This window comes from Palaemon carinicauda, chromosome 17 (assembly GCF_036898095.1).
Source record: "Palaemon carinicauda isolate YSFRI2023 chromosome 17, ASM3689809v2, whole genome shotgun sequence".
NCBI classification, from domain to species: domain Eukaryota; kingdom Metazoa; phylum Arthropoda; class Malacostraca; order Decapoda; family Palaemonidae; genus Palaemon; species Palaemon carinicauda.
The window spans coordinates 58,001,559-58,019,586 of NC_090741.1; the positions used below are offsets into that span (position 1 = coordinate 58,001,559).

The 18,028-nt window shown below is 48.2% G+C and overlaps 1 protein-coding gene across 2 annotated transcripts in view; it reads right to left on the reverse strand.

Annotated features, from left to right (window-relative positions):
- The window catches only part of mRpL55 (mitochondrial ribosomal protein L55), a 51,686-nt gene that overhangs the window by 18,893 nt on the left and 14,765 nt on the right, over positions 1–18,028 (reverse strand). For both annotated transcript variants that reach the window (XM_068391072.1, XM_068391071.1), the window contains exon 3: positions 9,398–9,472. In XM_068391072.1, the coding sequence (XP_068247173.1) occupies positions 9,398–9,472 (75 nt within the window). The remainder of the gene's footprint in view (positions 1–9,397; positions 9,473–18,028) is intronic.

Genomic DNA, 18,028 nt, shown 5'->3' on the forward strand with positions numbered 1-18,028 from the left:
GAGGTGGGCTAATGAAGGAAAGAGACAGAAAATGCAACATCCTAGATCAGCAAACTCCATCAACTACGTCTACTTGAATGGTAACCAATCGTAAACTAAACCAATCTCTGTTATAATATGTTATTTTCCTTAGTAAAATAAATTTTTGAATATACTTACCCGATGATCATGTAGCTGCAACTCTGTTGCCCGACAGAAAAAACCTAAGGTCGGGATACGCCAGCGATCGCTATACAGGTGGGGGTGTACAACAACAGCGCCATCTGTCGAGTAGGTACTCAGGTACTTCTTGTCAACAAGAACCAATTTTCTCCTCGGTCCACTGGGTCTCTATGGGGAGGAAGGGAGGGTCCTTAAATTCATGATCATCGGGTAAGTATATTCAAAAATTTATTTTACTAAGGAAAATAACATTTTTCAATATTATTCTTACCCGATGATCATGTAGCTGATTCACACCCAGGGGGGTGGGTGGAGACCAGCATACATGTTAACATTAGAAGCTAAGTATCCCGTATTTCATTTTAGCAGTTATTCAAAATAACAAACATAAAATAAATAAGTACCTGGTAAGGAAGTCGACTTGAACCATTACTCTGCCTTTTTAAGTACGTCTTCCTTACTGAGCCTAGCGATCCTCTTAGGATGCTGAGCGACTCCTAGGTGCTGAAGTATGAAGGGCTGCAACCCATACTAAAGGACCTCATCACAACCTCTAATCTAGGCGCTTCTCAAGAAAGAATTTGACCACCCGCCAAATCAACCAGGATGCGAAAGGCTTCTTAGCCTTCCGTACAACCCAAAAACAACAATAAAAAGCATTTCAAGAGAAAGATTAAAAAAGGTTATGGGATTATGGGAATGTAGTGGTTGAGCCCTCACCTACTACTGCACTCGCTGCTACGAATGGTCCCAGGGTGTAGCAGTTCTCGTAAAGAGACTGGACATCTTTAAGGTAAAATGATGCGAACACTGACTTGCTTCTCCAATAGGTTGCATCCATTACACTCTGCAGAGAAAGGTTCTGTTTGAAGGCCACTGAAGTAGCGACAGCTCTAACTTCATGTGTCCTTACCTTCAGCAAAGCATGGTCTTCCTCCTTCAGATGAGAATGGGCCTCTCTAATCAAAAGCCTGATGTAATAAGAAACTGCGTTCTTAGACATCGGTAAAGCAGGTTTCTTAATAGAACACCATAAAGCTTCTGATTGTCCTCGTAATGGCTTTGTACGTCTTAAATAGTACTTAAGAGCTCTTACTGGGCATAGTACTCTCTCTTGTTCGTTTCCCACCAAGTTGGACAGGCTTGGGATCTCGAACGACTTGGGCCAAGGACGAGAAGGAAGCTCGTTTTTAGCTAAAAAACCAAGCTGTAAGGAACATGTAGCCGTTTCAGATGTAAAACCTATGTTCCTGCTGAAGGCGTGAATCTCACTGACTCTTTTAGCTGTTGCTAAGCAAACGAGGAAAAGAGTCTTCAAAGTGAGATCTTTAAAAGAGGCTGATTGAAGCGGTTCGAACCTTGCTGACATCAGGAACCTTAAAACCATGTCTAGGTTCCAACCTGGTGTGGCTAACCGACGCTCCTTTGAGGTCTCAAAAGACTTAAGGAGGTCCTGTAGATCTTTGTTGGTGGAAAGATCTAAGCCTCTGTGGCGGAAGACTGCTGCCAACATGCTTCTGTAACCTTTGATCGTAGGAGCTGATAGGGATCTTACATTCCTTAGATGTAAAAGGAAGTCAGCTATCTGCGTTACAGAGGTACTGGTTGAGGAAACTGAATTCGCCTTGCACCAGCTTCGGAAGACTTCCCATTTTGACTGGTAGACCTTGATAGTGGATGTCCTCCTTGCTCTGGCAATCGCTCTGGCTGCCTCCTTCGAAAAGCCTCTAGCTCTTGAGAGTCTTTCGATAGTCTGAAGGCAGTCAGACGAAGAGCGTGGAGGCTTGGGTGTACCTTCTTTACGTGCGGCTGACGCAGAAGGTCCACTCTTAGAGGAAGAGTCCTGGGAACGTCCACTAGCCATTGCAGTACCTCGGTGAACCATTCTCTCGCGGGCCAGAGGGGAGCAACCAAAGTCAACCGTGTCCCTTCGTGAGAGGCGAACTTCTGCAGTATCTTGTTGACAATCTTGAACGGAGGGAATGCATACAGGTCTAGATGGGACCAATCCAGAAGAAAGGCATCTACGTGAACTGCTGCTGGGTCCGGAATCGGTGAGCAATAATTTGGGAGCCTCTTGGTCATCGAGGTAGCGAACAGATCTATGGTGGGCTGACCCCACAGGGCCCATAGTCTGCTGCAAACATTCTTGTGAAGGGTCCACTCTGTGGGGATGACCTGACCCTTCCGGCTGAGGCGGTCTGCCATGACATTCATGTCGCCTTGAATGAACCTCGTTACCAGCGATATCTTTCGATCTCTTGACCAGGTGAGGAGGTCCCTTGCGATCTCGAACAACTTCCTCGAATGAGTCCCTCCTTGCTTGGAGATGTACGCCAAGGCTGTAGTGTTGTCGGAGTTCACCTCCACCACCTTGCCTAGAAGGAGGGACTTGAAGCTTCTCAAGGCCAGATGAACTGCTAATAGCTCCTTGCAGTTGATGTGAAGTGTTCTTTGATCCGGATTCCACGTGCCCGAGCATTCCCGTCCGTCCAGTGTCGCACCCCAGCCCGTGTCCGATGCGTCCGAGAAGAGAAGGTGGTCGGGGGTCTGAACAGCCAATGGTAGACCTTCCTTGAGAAGAATGCTGTTCTTCCACCACGTCAGCGCAGACTTCATCTCTTCGGATATAGGAACTGAGACCGCTTCTAGCGTCATGTCCTTTCTCCAGTGAGCAGCTAGATGATACTGAAGGGGGCGGCGGTGGAGTCTCCCTAACGCGATGAACTGGGCCAGCGATGAAAGCGTCCCTGTTAGACTCATCCACTGCCTGACTGAACATCGGTTCCTTCTCAGCATGCTCTGGATGCATTCTTGGGCTTGACTGATTCTGGGGGCCGACGGAAAAGCCCGAAAAGCTCGACTCGGAATCTCCATACCTAGATAGACAATAGTTTGGGATGGGACGAGTTGGGACTTCTCTATATTGACCAGGAGACCCAATTCCTTGGTCAGATCCATAGTCCATTTGAGATTCTCCAGACAGCGACGACTTGACGGAGCTCTTAAAAGCCAGTCGTCCAAATAGAGGGAGGCTCTGATGTCTGCCAAATGCAGGAATTTGGCAATATTCCTCATCAGTTTGGTAAACACTAGAGGTGCCGTGCTTAGGCCAAAGCACAGGGCTTGGAACTGGTAAACGACCTTTCCAAATACGAACCTTAGGAAAGGTTGGGAGTCTGGATGGACGGGGACGTGAAAGTACGCGTCTTTTAGGTCCAACGAGACCATCCAGTCTTCCTTCCTGACCGATGCTAGCACTGACTTCGTCGTCTCCATGGTGAACGTCTGCTTGGTGACAAAAGCATTGAGAGCACTGACGTCCAGCACCGGTCTCCACCCTCCTGTCTTCTTCGCTACTAAGAAGAGACGGTTGTAGAAGCCCGGGGATTGATGGTCCCGGACTATGACTACCGCTCCCTTTTGTAGCAAGAGAGACACCTCTTGCTGTAAAGCTAGCCTCTTGTCCTCCTCTTTGTAGTTGGGAGAGAGGTTGATGGGAGTAGTTGCTAGAGGGGGATTGCGCAAGAACGGAATCCTGTACCCCTCTCTTAGCAACTTCACAGACTGAGCGTCTGCACCTCTGTTCTCCCAAGCCTGCCAGTAGTTCTTGAGCCTGGCTCCCACTGCTGTCTGGAGAGGTAGGCAGTCAGATTCTGCCTTTTGAGGACTTGGAACCCTTCTTCTTTTTGCCACGTTGACTGTCGGCACGGGTACCTCCTCTGCTGGAGGTTCTGCCACGAAAGGCCGGGATGAACCTAGACGCTGGTGTGTCCATCCTAGGTCTAGGCACGGAAGGTAAAGCTGTGACTTTACATGCGGAAGACGCCACCAGGTCATGGGTATCCTTCTGGATCAACGAGGCAGCAATCCCCTTGATCAGCTCTTCCGGAAAGAGACACTTGGAAAGCGGAGCAAACATCAACTCCGACTTCTGGCATGGTGTGATCCCCGCAGACAAGAAGGAGCAAAGGTGATCTCGCTTCTTAAGCACTCCGGACACGTACGAAGCCGCAAGCTCGCCAGACCCATCCCGAATGGCTTTGTCCATGCATGACATGATAAGCATGGCAGAGTCCTTATCCGAAGGGGAGGTCTTTCTGCTTAACGCTCCCAAACACCAGTCCAGGAAGTTGAAGATCTCAAAAGCACGAAAAACTCCCTTCAACAGATGGTCCATGTCCGAAAAGGTCCAGCAAATCTTGGAGCGTCTCATAGCCAGCCTGCGGGGAGAGTCAACCAGACTTGAGAAGTCGCCCTGGGCAGAGGCAGGAACTCCCAAGCCGGGTTCTTCTCCCGTGGCATACCAGACGCTAGATTTGGAAGCAAGCTTGGTAGGTGGAAAGATGAAGGCTGTCTTCCCAAGTTGCTTCTTGGACTGCAACCACTCTCCCAGTACCCTTAAAGCTCTCTTGGATGAGCACGCGAGTACGAGTTTCGTAAAGGCAGGAGCTGCTGACTGCATGCCTAAAGCGAACTCAGAGGGAGGTGAGCGCGGGGTTGCAGACACAAACTGGTCCGGATACAACTCCCTAAACAGGGCAAGGACTTTCCTAAAGTCTAAGGAGGGAGGCGTAGACTTGGGTTCTATGTCGGAGTGCGGATCGTCCAAATGCGCAGCTTCGTCGTCATCAGATACTCCTTCATCCGAATGCTGAGGAGGAAGCGGCAAAGGTGGAGAAGAAAGCTGAACGGCTGAATCCGGCAACACGGGTGCATGCGTAGCTGCACTGGATCCAACATCATGCCGCTGCTGGTCAGTCTGAGAGCTGGCAACAACAAAAGCGGAGTGCTGGTGCGTGGGAGGGACTGCCGTGGGTTGCGGAGACTGCCGCATTGCGTCAAAACACGGCAGCTTGACAGTACCTTCCCACTGCTGATGCGGTAGCTCACGCATGTCAACGGAGGGTGCCGCATGTCGGCTAACGTCAACATGCGTCTGGCAGGGTCGACTGCGCATCGGTGGTGGAGCTCTCACAGGCGGAGTGTGGGAGCAGGCAGCCGCAGTATCTGCTGAGCGCACAACCGTGGCAGGTTGTAGGTTAACAGGTGCAGTGTCAACCTTCTCAGCATGATACTCCTGCATGAAGGAAGCAAGCTGAGACTGCATAGTCTGCAGCATAGACCACTTAGGGTCTACCGTGGTTGGTGCGGCAACAGACGGAGTGATTGCCTGCTGCGGAACCACTCTACCTCTCTTGGGAGGTGTGCAGTCTTCGGAAGACTGCGGCGAGTCCGAACTGACCCAGTGGCTACACCTGGGCCGTTGGACTCGCTCGGAAGGGACCTTGCGCTTGAGAGGTCGTGAGACCTTGGTCCAACGTTTCTTCCTAGAAACTTCTTCCACAGACGAGGAATGAATGGGCTCACTCGTCTGTTTGTGGATGGGACGATCTCTGCAAGATACGTCCGCAACCACTGAGGGTACATCCGTACGCTGATCAAGGCCTGTCGAACCCTTTGGTCCTTTGACATTGCTTCTCCCCTGGGCTTGGGAGCTTGCAAGAGGTCCCGGACTGGGAGGACGACTGGCACGAACAGATGCACCCTCATGCGTAACACTGACACTGACACTTTTCACCGCACTTGCACTCACTACACTTCCCACTGCACTTTTCTCTTTCAACTCTTTGACATCGGCCAAAAGTTGATTCCGGTCATTAGCTAATGACTCCACTCTGTCACCAAGAGCCTGAATGGCACGCATCATGTCCGCCATCGAGGGTTGAGCACTAGTAGCAGGGTCGGGAGTCACCACTACAGGGGAAGGAATAGGTTGAGGGGCATGGGGAGAGGAAAAATCAAAAGAGCGAGACGAACTCCTCCTGATCCTATCCTTCTCTAGCCTACGTGCATTCTTAAGGAATTCATTAAAATCGAATTCCGAAAGCCCAGCGCATTCCTCACATCGATCTTCCAATTGACAGGATTTACCCCTACAATTGGAACAAACGGTGTGAGGATCTATAGAGGCCTTCGGAAGACGCCTAGAACAGTCCCTAGCGCTACACTGCCTGTACTTAGGGACTTGAGAATGGTCAGACATCTTGAATTAGCCAAGGGGGGAATCCAAATTCTATCAAAGTCGTCAACAATTAATCCAAAACTAATCAAAAAGCTTGATAAGTTAATGATAATAACTCCTGTACAGCGAAAGCTAATATCTAGAGAGAATACATCACCAAAAAGCGTGAAATCAACTCCAGAAACAACAGCGTATCCAAGTAGGTCTTGCCGGTGGCACGACAGAGGAAAAATTGGTTCTTGTTGACAAGAAGTACCTGAGTACCTACTCGACAGATGGCGCTGTTGTTGTACACCCCCACCTGTATAGCGATCGCTGGCGTATCCCGACCTTAGGTTTTTTCTGTCGGGCAACAGAGTTGCAGCTACATGATCATCGGGTAAGATTAATATTGAAAATTGTGGTTTCAGATTGGGTTCCAAATGTATCCCCACTATCAAACTTTTAAAAACTATACACTTATCATATTACCCAAAACCATAAATGTTCTCATTGAGAAAACTAATACTATAACTTAGAAGCAAACTTAAACAAATCAATTAACAGTAAATTCTTATTTACAAAACGTCCCTTGTAGCTACCCCAGCACTCAATGCATAGTAATTTTTATATGAAAAACAGGTTTCTTTAAAATAATGTTTTGCAAAAATCACCTTGGAATGTCACTGATGTTCCACTAAAAATCTTTTCCTAGAAAGATTCCCACAGAAATTAGTAATGGTAGACGCAAAACTGTCCCCGAACCCTTAACAAGAAACGACACCATTTTTGGAAAGAGGACGCCCCAAAATCCTAATCCCACAAAACTACCGCAATTAGAAACCTTTTCCCTAAAGTTTTCAGTCTCGTTTAAATAAAATTCAACATCTATTGCAGGTCAAAAAAATTTATTCTCTGACTTATTTCCAATTTTCTTCTCCAAAAAGGGAATGTGAAAAAAATGAGGTAAACCTTTTGTCTTAAAATAATTTTGAGCTTGAAATGCTGATATAAAAAGAGATAAACTCATCTCATCTCCAGAACCTACATTATAGGAAAGAGTTTGCAATTCACCAATGGACTTAGCTGTTACTAAAACTAAAAGGGAAAGCATGAGAATTGTGTAATTTTTAAACGGCTCAAAATGAGAAAACTTTAGATATTGTAACACTACACTACGATTCCAATAAACCGTTTCTCAATAGTAAATTATCAGAATACATACATAATAATACTTGAATAAGATAAGTCTAATCCTAGATCCTCGAGTACAGTATCAAGTATGTACCATCAGGAGCCTTACTGACTAGCACATTATACCGCTTGGTGTTAGCCTTCGGTTTGGAACAGGACAGGTTAAGCTAGAATCACTGCCTTTGCCTGAAGACCCCCTAGTCTTTTTAGGTTTGAAAAACAAAGCAAAAGTAATACAGAGCTTGTGAAGCTCACTACTAATCCAAAAAGCTTCTTAATAGCTCGAGCAGCATAATCATCAAAATCCCCACTGTAATCAACTAGCCTAGTCTTCTCTGGATTTTTCCCTGCACTAAACACTAGCTCCCTTTTACGTTTGGAACTCTTTAATTTGGTAAGTTTCTATCTAAACATACTTTTCACAACGAATATTCAAATAACAATCCAGCTAACTACAGGTGATAATGAGGATCACGATCACCCAGCAATACATCTCTTTAACAACTCCCAATCATTCAAAGTGACTCCAAAAAGAAACATCCCTTACTGATCTGTATCAAATAACCTAAAATCACAAAAAACATAATCTGGGGTGCAGGTAAACAAGTCTGAAACATGCTAAAGCAACGAGAGAATTAAGAAGACAAAGGAACTAAGGCGCACCCATGCTAAGATAATTGCCATCAACTGCCAGATTTACTCAACATTTTACTAGAGGAGTGAATCTAGTACAAGGAAAGAACGCAGGAAAATTTTCAGCTTTAAGGTAAACGTTGGCATTTAGCCAGCTTCGAGGAAGAAGTACTATGAACATCACAGGAGATTAATAATTATAATAATTTAAAGTGCTTTCTAGAATTAATACGGATTTGAAGTTTTGAGTGTTAAATGGACCACATTAACAAAAATACCTTCACACAGGTTTAGTCAGTCATGACAAAGTACTGGTATAGCAGTGTATGACAATATGGTGCCTTCATAAGATTTTGGACCTCTACAAATGTAATCAGTGGATACAATGTTGGCGCGATAAGATATGATGATAAGAATGCTTTGGATGATGGAAGTTCTGCATGGAATTAGCAACAACCATTTCAGGGATAGAGAAAAAACCATTTCACTTAACCTGCAAGGAACTAATAGCAGTATTCATGGTCCTTCAATCTCAGAAACCACTGGTGATGGAGAAGTACAATGCAGTTTTTACAGATAACGCAATGGCACTAGCTCACATGCAAAAGCAGGGAGTCATTGGGTCGTAGTCATTATTCCGCATAACAGATGTACTGTTGTCAAGGACAGAACTAAGGGGATACACCTGTTGCCTCAATTCATCTCAGGAAAGATGAACATCCTAGCCAATCAGTTGAGCCTAAAGAGACAAGTACTTTCAAATAAGTAGTCTCTACGTCAATTAGTATGTCTGGAGACGGAGTTGGTGGGGAGAACCAAATCTAGACATGTTTGCCACCTCACTCAACATGAGAATAGAGGTGGTTTACAGATTTATGGTCTCTTATCAAAACCCATCTTCTCTGGAAACCTTTTGCATAAGATGCACCCAAAAGCCCATGTGTTTCAGGTTACCACACACAGATTGTCTACCCTATCCTTAGAGAAAGAGTTTTCTAGATCTTCTATACTTTATTTCAGCATCCAGATGGTAATCTGCCAAGAAATACTGTCTTATGGGTACAGCTACCCAAACTTTTTCAATAATGGTAGAGCAAAAGAGATGATGTTTGTACCATTAATAGAGTACCAATAACTCTAGGTTTAAAAATTCCAACGAACAATACCAAGTTTTCTGCCAGCATTCTTTGATATATGGTGTGTTGAGAAAATCATTTATTGGGGTTAAAACTAACACAAAGTCTTCTCAAATACTGTACATGGTAAGAATCATAAAGTGTAATCTTAAATAATCAAAGTAAACAATGGAAAAGGAAAACATTGTAAAATATGTAAGTTAGCAAAGTCTTTGAATAGTAATAAATTCATTATAAATGTTCATAAATACTTCCTTCAAGTTCTTACCTTAGCCTTTGGTTTCCTTGCCTCTACCCATTTTCTACGCTCCATTTCAGTTAGTGTGGTCAGGTCCATAGGTAACTGGAAAGAAAATATAAATATCAGTTTGTTGCTTCCTCTACTGTATATACCTCTCTTCACATTCACCATTAATAAAGTAGAAACAATTTATAATTGTTTATTGTTTGTGCAGTTATACTATTCTTACACAATACAAATCCTTATCTTCAATTTCCATTCCAAGGTTGCACTGAATTTCTTCTGAGAATTTCATAGCCAACGAATATTGTTGCTTACTGTTTGAGCAAAAGACTTGAAACTGATGTTTCCATTGCATAAAAAATGTCATTCATTCATCTATTAGCTTTCACACTATAAGTCCACCTTGTATTAAACATGATAAATTTGGAAGTAATATGACAAATTCGGAGTTAATTTGTATTTTTCCTTACCATACAAACCTTAGCTATTTACATTGGGTTTACCTTTTAGCGTAGCTGAAATGACGAGCCAATAGTTTTTAACGAGGGTTAATTACCCCCGCGCTAGTTAGCAGGGGTAGGGGAAGGGAAAGCTTGCTACCCCTCCCCCCCCACACACCGGTGATTTGCTTCACTTCACTTAGAGGTAGGACTTTACTTGGGGGCCACGGCTGGCGGGCAAATATGTGTAAATAGCTAAGGTTTGTATGGTTAGGAAAAATACAAATTAACTTCGAATTTGTCATTTGTTCCGTAACCGAAATACAAACCACGCTATTTACATTGGGTGACTTACCCCTTAGGAAGGGTGGAAAGTCCCCAGCCTTACTGACTTCGGCTTGCCCGGGGGCTCCATCCCTCAGTGAGTAGCACTTGAGAGAAGGAGCCCCTGCACCTCACCAGTTCCTTGCTGCACTAGGAACGAGTGGCCTACATAAGTTGTGTGTGGAGGAAAGTGTGACTCGTCCTATGAAGTTGACCTTGAGACCTTTAGATAGGAATCTATTATAGGACGTTCCCAATACCACCTCGTCAGGGTATGGGGGACGCAACAGTAATAAGCTTAATACTAGGAGCACAAGGAAGTATGGGTTACCTGCAGAGGTCGAGGTCAGCTATGCGAGGACCAGGATGCTGCTCCCCAAGAGAGGGGAGAATGAAGAGAGAAGTAAGGGTCAGACATACTCTTTCATTCACGCAGACTAAAACCGGGTAACAACACCATCAACCTACTGCTACTTGTCCATAAAGGAGCCTGAGGTTAGACCAGCTGTTGTGCAGCCACCACAAGGCCGATAGAAAACGTATCTAGGCTCCTGAGGGTCACGTCCTGCAGGTAGTGGGCTGTGAAGGTCGTCTGACGCTTCCAGACCCCAGCTTGAAGCACCTCGTCACAAAGAAGTTTCTCTTGAAGGCCAGGGACGTAGCAACACCCCTGACATCGTGTGCCCTATGGCAACGTGACGGAGGAGGGTCTGGATTCAAGGCGTGGTGGATAACCCTTCGAATCCAAGCTGAGATGGTGTTCCTGGTGACCCTCCTCTTCATCCTGCCTGTGCTCACAAACAATGCTCGCACTTGAGGAAAGACTGCAGCCGTTCTCTTCAAGTACGTAGTACCTCAGACACCTCACTGGACATAGTAGCAGCTGGTCTGGGTCGCTTGTTACAGAGCGGAGACTCGCGATCCTGAAAGAGTCGAACCGAGGATCCGGCACTCCAGGATTCTGAGTCTTGGCCACAAACTCAGGGACGAACTTGAACGTTACCTCCCCCCATCCCCTTGAATGGGCGATATCGTACGCGAGACCATGAAGTTCGCTAACCCGCTTGGCCGAAGCCAAAGCGAGCAGGAAAGCCGTCTTCCAAGACAGGTGGCGATCGGAGGCCTGGCATAATGGTTCGAAGGGAGGTCTCTTAAGAGCCCTGAGGACTCGAACCACGTTCCAAGGAGGATGTCTCACTTCCGACTGGGGGCAGGTAAGCTCATAGCTACGTATGAGTACAGAGAGTTCTAGCGAGGAAGAAATGTCCACTCCTTTCAGCCTGAAGCCAAGCTTAAGGCTGAGCGATAGCCTTTCACTGCCGAGACAGAAAGGCGCATTTTCTCCCGCAGATATACGAGGAAGTCCGCTATTGCTGGAATAGTGGCATCAAGTGGAGAGATACCCCTCCCACGACACCAACCACAAAAGACTCCCCACTTCGCCTGGTAGACTCCCTCAGAGGACTTTCGCAGGTGTTGAGACATTCTCTCCACAACTTGTTGCGAAAAGCCTCTCTCTGTGAGGAGACGCTGGACAGTCTCGAGGCGTGAAGCCGAAGCGAGGCCACGGCCTTGTGAGGGACGTTGGAGTGGGGTTGTCTGAGAAGCTCGTGCCGTGGAGGAAGTTCCCTCGGAAGCTCCGTCAGGAGCTGCATAAGGTCCGGGAACCATTCCGCGTGATGCCATAGCGGAGCTACCAGAGTCATCGAATAGTTGACCGATAGTCTGGTCCTGTTAGGCACCCTTCTCATCAGACAGAACGGTGGAAAGGCGTACACGTCGATGTTGTCCCACCGGTGCTGGAAAGCATCTTGCCAGAGAGCCTTGGGGTCCGGGACTGGGGAGCAGTATAGAGGCCGCTTGAAATTCAACGCTGTCGCGAACAGGTCCACGGTCGGGGAACCCCACAAAGTCAGGACTTTGTTGGCTATCTGAGGATCCAAAGACCACTCGGTACTCACTATCTGCGAGGCCCTGCTCAGACTGTCGGCGAGCACATTCCTCTTGCCAAGAATGAAGGGAGCTGATAGTGTTATCGAGTGGACTTCGGTCCACCTCAGAATCTCTACTGCAAGATGGGATAGCTGCTGCGAAAAAGTGCCTCCCTGCTTGTTGATATAGGCCACTACCGTGGTGTAGTCGCTCATCACCACCACGGAATGACCCGCCAGGGTCCGTTGGAACTGTTGAAGAGCCAGAAAGACGGCCTTCAACTCTAGCAGGTTGATGTGCAGGCACTTTTCTGATTCTGACCAAAGGCCTGAGGTCCTCTGGTTCAGAACGTGCGCCCCCCCCCCCTTCTTTTGAAGCGTCCGAAAACAGTGTCAATTCCGGGGGAGGACGAGAAGACTCACACCCTTTCGCAGGTTCTCGTCGACCAGCCACCACCGCACCCGTCCGTTCCATAGATCCCATCGGGACCAGAACGTCCGGAGAATCGGATCCTTGATTCCACCGAGACTTGAGCCGCCACTGTAGGGATCTCATCCTGAGGCGGCCGTTGGGAACCAGACGAGCCAGGGAGGACAGGTGACCTAAGAGACGCAACCACGATTGGGCGGGAAGCTCTTCTCGCCTGAGGAAGGGTTCCGCCACCCTCCTCAGCCTTGCTATCCTGTCATCTGATGGAAAGGCTTTGTGGAGGTTGGTGTCTATCAGCATACCTAGATAAACCAGTCGTTGGGACGGCTGCAGAGAGGACTTCTCGAGGTTTACCACGATCCCCAGATCCTGGCAAATACCTAGAAGCCTGTCTCGGTGCCGAAGAAGGGTCGACTCCGAGTCTGCTAGGATCAGCCATTCGTCCAGATAGCGAAGGAGACGAATGCCGTTCCTGTGCGCCCAAGATGAAATCAGGGTGAACACTGGTGAACACCTGAGGAGCTGTGGAGATACCAAAACACAGCACCTTGAACTGGTAGATCTTGTCGTCTAGGCAGAATCTCAAGTACTTCCTGGAAGACGGATGGATTGGGATCTGGAAGTACGCGTCCTTTAGATCCAGTGTACACATGAAGTCTAGAGGTCTCACCGCAAGTCTGACCGTGTCCGCTGTCTCCATGCTGAACCAAGTTTGCTTGACAAACCCGTTCAGAGCCGAGAGGTCGATGACAGGTCTCCAGCCTCCAGACGCCTTCTTTACAAGAAAGAGTCAACTGAAGAAGCCTGGGGAGCCGTCGACGACCTCCTGGAGAGCACCCTTCTTGAGCATGGTTCCGACTTCCGCCCGACGGGCCAGCCCCTTTGCCGATCCCGTGGCATAGGAGCTCAACGACACTGGATTCGCTGTCAGGGGAGGTTGAGATGTTATGAACCGGACGCGATAGCCTTGGCCGATCACCGAAACCGTCCAAGCATCGGCCCTGTGTTGCTGCCACCTGTGCACGCAACGTTGAAGGCATCCCCCCACAGGTGGACACGCATGGGGACTGCCACTCATAGGGTTTGCAGCTGCGGCCACTCCCTCTAGGAATCTTGCCTACCCTGGAGGACTTACCGCCCCTCTTGACCTTGGCTGGAAAGGGCTGGGGCTTAGACACCACTTTCTTAACTGCCGGTGCCTGCTTCGGTGCCTTATGAGGCTGCTGCTGCTGTTGCTGCGGAGCTGGAGGCTTATAGGGCCGAGCTGTAAGGGCCCTATGGAGGACGGAGTCCGTGCTAGATTTCCTCCACCTCTCAGCCATTCGCTCCATATCCTGTGGCTCCAACAGATTCTCCCCAAGGAGGGAAGCATGTCTGAGCATACAGACATCCACGGCGGGGACCTTCGGGTGGAACCTCTCGGTCACCGCATCGGGCCGCTTCAACACCAAGTTGGCCCACAGGGTGGTGACCTGGTGCGCCAGGAACTCGATGGAGCGGGTGCCCGAGAGTAAGAAGGTCTCCAGGGCCTTCCTATTGGTCTCCTTAGACAAGTCCTCGGAGCGCAACAGGATGCCCAGAGTTCCTAGCCATATATCCAGCCACGAAGTGGCCTGCATGGCACACTTCGCGACTTTCTCATGGCTCAGGATCTCCGACGCCGAGAATGACACCTGCCGGACAGAGAGCTTCTCAAGGGGAACTCCCTTAGCCAGCTCTTCCACGGAGTGATGGAGAGGAGGAGCGAGATTAGACTCACCCAAGATCTCAAAATACCTCCTCTGCTGGAGACGAGGAGGTGGGATGAGTTTGTTCCCGGCAGAGGAACGACTGGAGGAGGCAAGAATCGCGAGCTGAGCATTGGCCCTGGCTCTGGCACTCTTCAATCCCCGAGACCAGGGCAGAGCCACACTGGTCTTAGAGGCCTTCTGAACATCGAACACTTGGTCCAGGACCGTGTCCTTGCCTTCTCAGGGGGCGATCACGGGGTCCATGAACCCATTGAGTTGCCTCATCAGGCTCAGGACCTGCCAGAAGGCATGTTCAGATTCCTGCTGGTCTCCTCCTTGCGGGCTGGCAGCTAAGTCTCCCGTCCCCGGAATCTCTTCCTGGGGTGAAGCGTGGACGTTCTCCCAGGGAGCAGCGGGTTCCTGGCGAATCCTTGAAGACGATTTTGGGATGGTCTTGAGTCCTTGGATTCCCTCCTGGGAGGGATACAGGATCCCAACAGAGAGGTTCGGAGAGCCCCTTTCGCGCGAGACGATTCTCCTCCATGAAGAGAAGGCTCCCCCCTTGGTGCCGAGGGGAAGACTATCGCCTCACTGGACTCACCTGAGGACGGAAAAGCCTCGTCCATGGGAGAAGGAGAAAACGCCTGCGAAGGGGATGGGGCCTTCCCGACAGACCTCTTAGGAACCAACTTCTCCCTGGGGGAAGTCACCATGAAGTCCACTCCTCTCTCTTCAGCGGAGGTGAGGCAGCCGTTGGTTTGTTCCCCTGATCGGCGAGTGCTGGCTTCATAACCCTCACTAACGCCCGCATCAGAGGACCAAACCAAGTCTGTTACTCCACGCACACAGAGTCCGAAATCCTCGCTGGAGGGAAAGGGATCGGGCGATCCTACGGAGTGGACACCACTTAGGGGCCGAACGAGGGGGAGCTTCGGAGGAGGTTTGGGCGGCGAAAGAAGAGTCCCGAGAACCTTCCTCCTTCAAGGCAACCCCGGAAGAAGAACGGTCTCTCTTGGACTTCTTCTTACGCCGGCGGCCAAACCTCTCCCACTGGGAGGCAGACCACTCCCTGCACTCACTACACTTATTTTCCTGATCACACCGTCGGCCTCAACACTGCGGGCAAAGGGTGTGAGGATCCGTGTCCATGGCTGACATAAAAGTACCACAAGGGCGGCCGGCAATTCCAGGGCACGTACGCATAGTAATAATAAAGGTGGTCAACTTCTAACACACACACACAACTGAAAGAAAAAGCAGAAAAAAGATTAAAGGCTGTAAACGAGGACGATGGACAGACACGTCTGTTCATTGCCAGAGCCAAAAGTGAAGTGAAGCAAATCACCGGTGTGTGTGTGTGTGTGGGGGGGGGGGGGGTTAGCAAGCTATCCCTTCCCCTACCCGCGCTAACTAGCGCGGGGGTAATTAACCCTCGTTAAAAACTATTGGCTCGTCATTTCAGCTACGCTAAAAGGTAAACCCAATGTAAATAGCGTGGTTTGTATTTCGGTTACGGAACAATTGTATTTTTCCTAACTATACAAACCTCAGTTCTTTACCATGAATATATATTTTCAGAATAGCTGGGAGCTAGCCATAAACTTTTGCACTGTCAAGAATTCTCCGCTAGTTAGCTGGGGGTAGACTGGCCACCGCGCTCACACACTCACCCCGTGAGATCCCTCATTTTTTTATTGAGGAGAAGACTTCCTGGGTGATAGGTGATGGCAGAACAAGTATGAGTAAAGAACTCAAGTTTGTATAGTTAGGAAAAATACAAATTACTGTACTTCAAACTCTGTCTTTTATTCCAACCCAAATACAAATCTTTCATTCTTTACATCGGCGTCAATGACCTTCGATGTCAGGATGCCAGAAAACTCATATCAATCAATCAATCATTCTTTACTATGGAGACTCACCCTTATATGGGTGAAAGTATAAACTCCGACTGGCTGGAATCTTGAAGTGGGGTACAAATTTGAGGTTGGTAGAGAGTGAGAGGATTACCTTGACACCTCGTGAAACTCTCAGCCTAACAATGCTGCATTCTGATGGCCTGGGCAATCATGGTGATTGTGGTGGCCTACTGTAAATGTCCCTGCCTGGTGATTGCCAGACTAGAGTTCCCGATGAAACTCGTTAGTTCCTTAAGTGTCTGCAACCAAACCATTCTTGTGAGCTAAGAATGGGGGGTTTGGGGGAGCCTGTAAGTCTACCAGCTGAGTCATCAGCAGTCATTGTTCAGCCATCCCTAGTCCTACCTTGGGTGGAGAGAAGGCTTGGGTGCTGATCGTATATATGGTCAGTCTCTACGGCTATGTCCTGCTTGCTACAACAATATCACTGTCCCTTGCCTCTAACATTTATGAGCAGCCTTTAAACCTTTAAAATATAAGTAAGCGGAAAGCCCACACTGTGATTTGACCAAGTAAGAGTAAGGAGTGATATTTCACACCTCCATACTTAAACCTAGACATTGTCCAACTCCCACTAACAGGGAGACTGGTGATATAATAAAATATATAAAATATTTTAGATCACATAAGTAAAAATGGTTCTCACCTGCAGTCGGAGGTAGGCCAGTTTGCAGAGTCCACCAGATGCTGTGCCCCAAGAGAGGGGAAGATGAGGCCAGTCACTCTTCCAATCATTCCAGACTAATATAGTCCCGGGTAACATCCGCCCCAGGCAAAATGAACTCTGGGTTTTCTACTCTGTAAAGAAGAGTGTGAGTTTAAGGTCCGGTCAATAATCTGCTGAATTCATGAGATCGTGTTATTTGTGACTCTCCTCTTAACCATGCCCGTACCCACAAACACCTGATTTGTGGTCAAGCTCCTGATGTGCTCTTGAGATAGGGCCTCACATGACAGTAACAGCTGATCAAGATCATCAGTTACATTCTGCAGGCTCAAAATCTGGAAGATCCCAAACCTAGAGTACAATACAGCCAGATTCTTAGTCTTAGAAATAAACTCTGGGATGAAGCCGAGTGTTACTTTCCCCAACCACTTGAATGGGCAACATCGTAGGATAGACCATGCAATTCGCTGGTCCCACTGGCAGAGGTAAGAATAAGAAGGAAAACCCTCTTTAAGAGTAAATTCTTGATCTGATACTTGACTCATCGGTTCGTAAGGAGTTCCTTTCATGGAGCGTAGAACTTTCACTATGTTTCAGAGAGGAAGACTAACTTCCAACTGGATTAGCTTGATCATGGCGAGGTAGGGAAGAGTCACTTCTAATCCACAATAATAAACACTCCCTGAATTGAGGGGACCCGGGGGGGGTCAAAAAGCCAGTCTTGATGGGGCGGTGGAGGTTAAACTCGAAGCCAATAGAGATCCCTAATCATTTCGTAATGGGAAGGAGTAAGCGGGATGCAAATAGCGCCTAGTACACAAAGGCGAGGCTCAAACAGCGCGAGAAGGCACGGAAAACTTGTAGCGCAACGAAGGGGAGCGCAAAGCCCTGGAAGAAGCATGTCTGGAACGAACTGGGGAGATGAGGTTGGAGCATGATGAAGATGAATGTTTCTATTGTGAGGGCGAGGATCGTCCTGATGGCCATCTGCAAGGAGATGAAGGAGAATGCCGGTAATGCGCAGGAGACAAATGCCTGGATTGTAAAGGGGAGGAGCGTACGGAGAGAGAAGGCAAAGAACGGCTGTACTGTGACGGGGAGTGTCTGGGCCGGCTGCTACAAGGTATTCTGCAATCCTCATGGCACAACGGTGACCTCTCTGGGGATGAATTGTGTGAGGAGTGAAGTAAAACGGCATGGCGCTTGACTGAAGG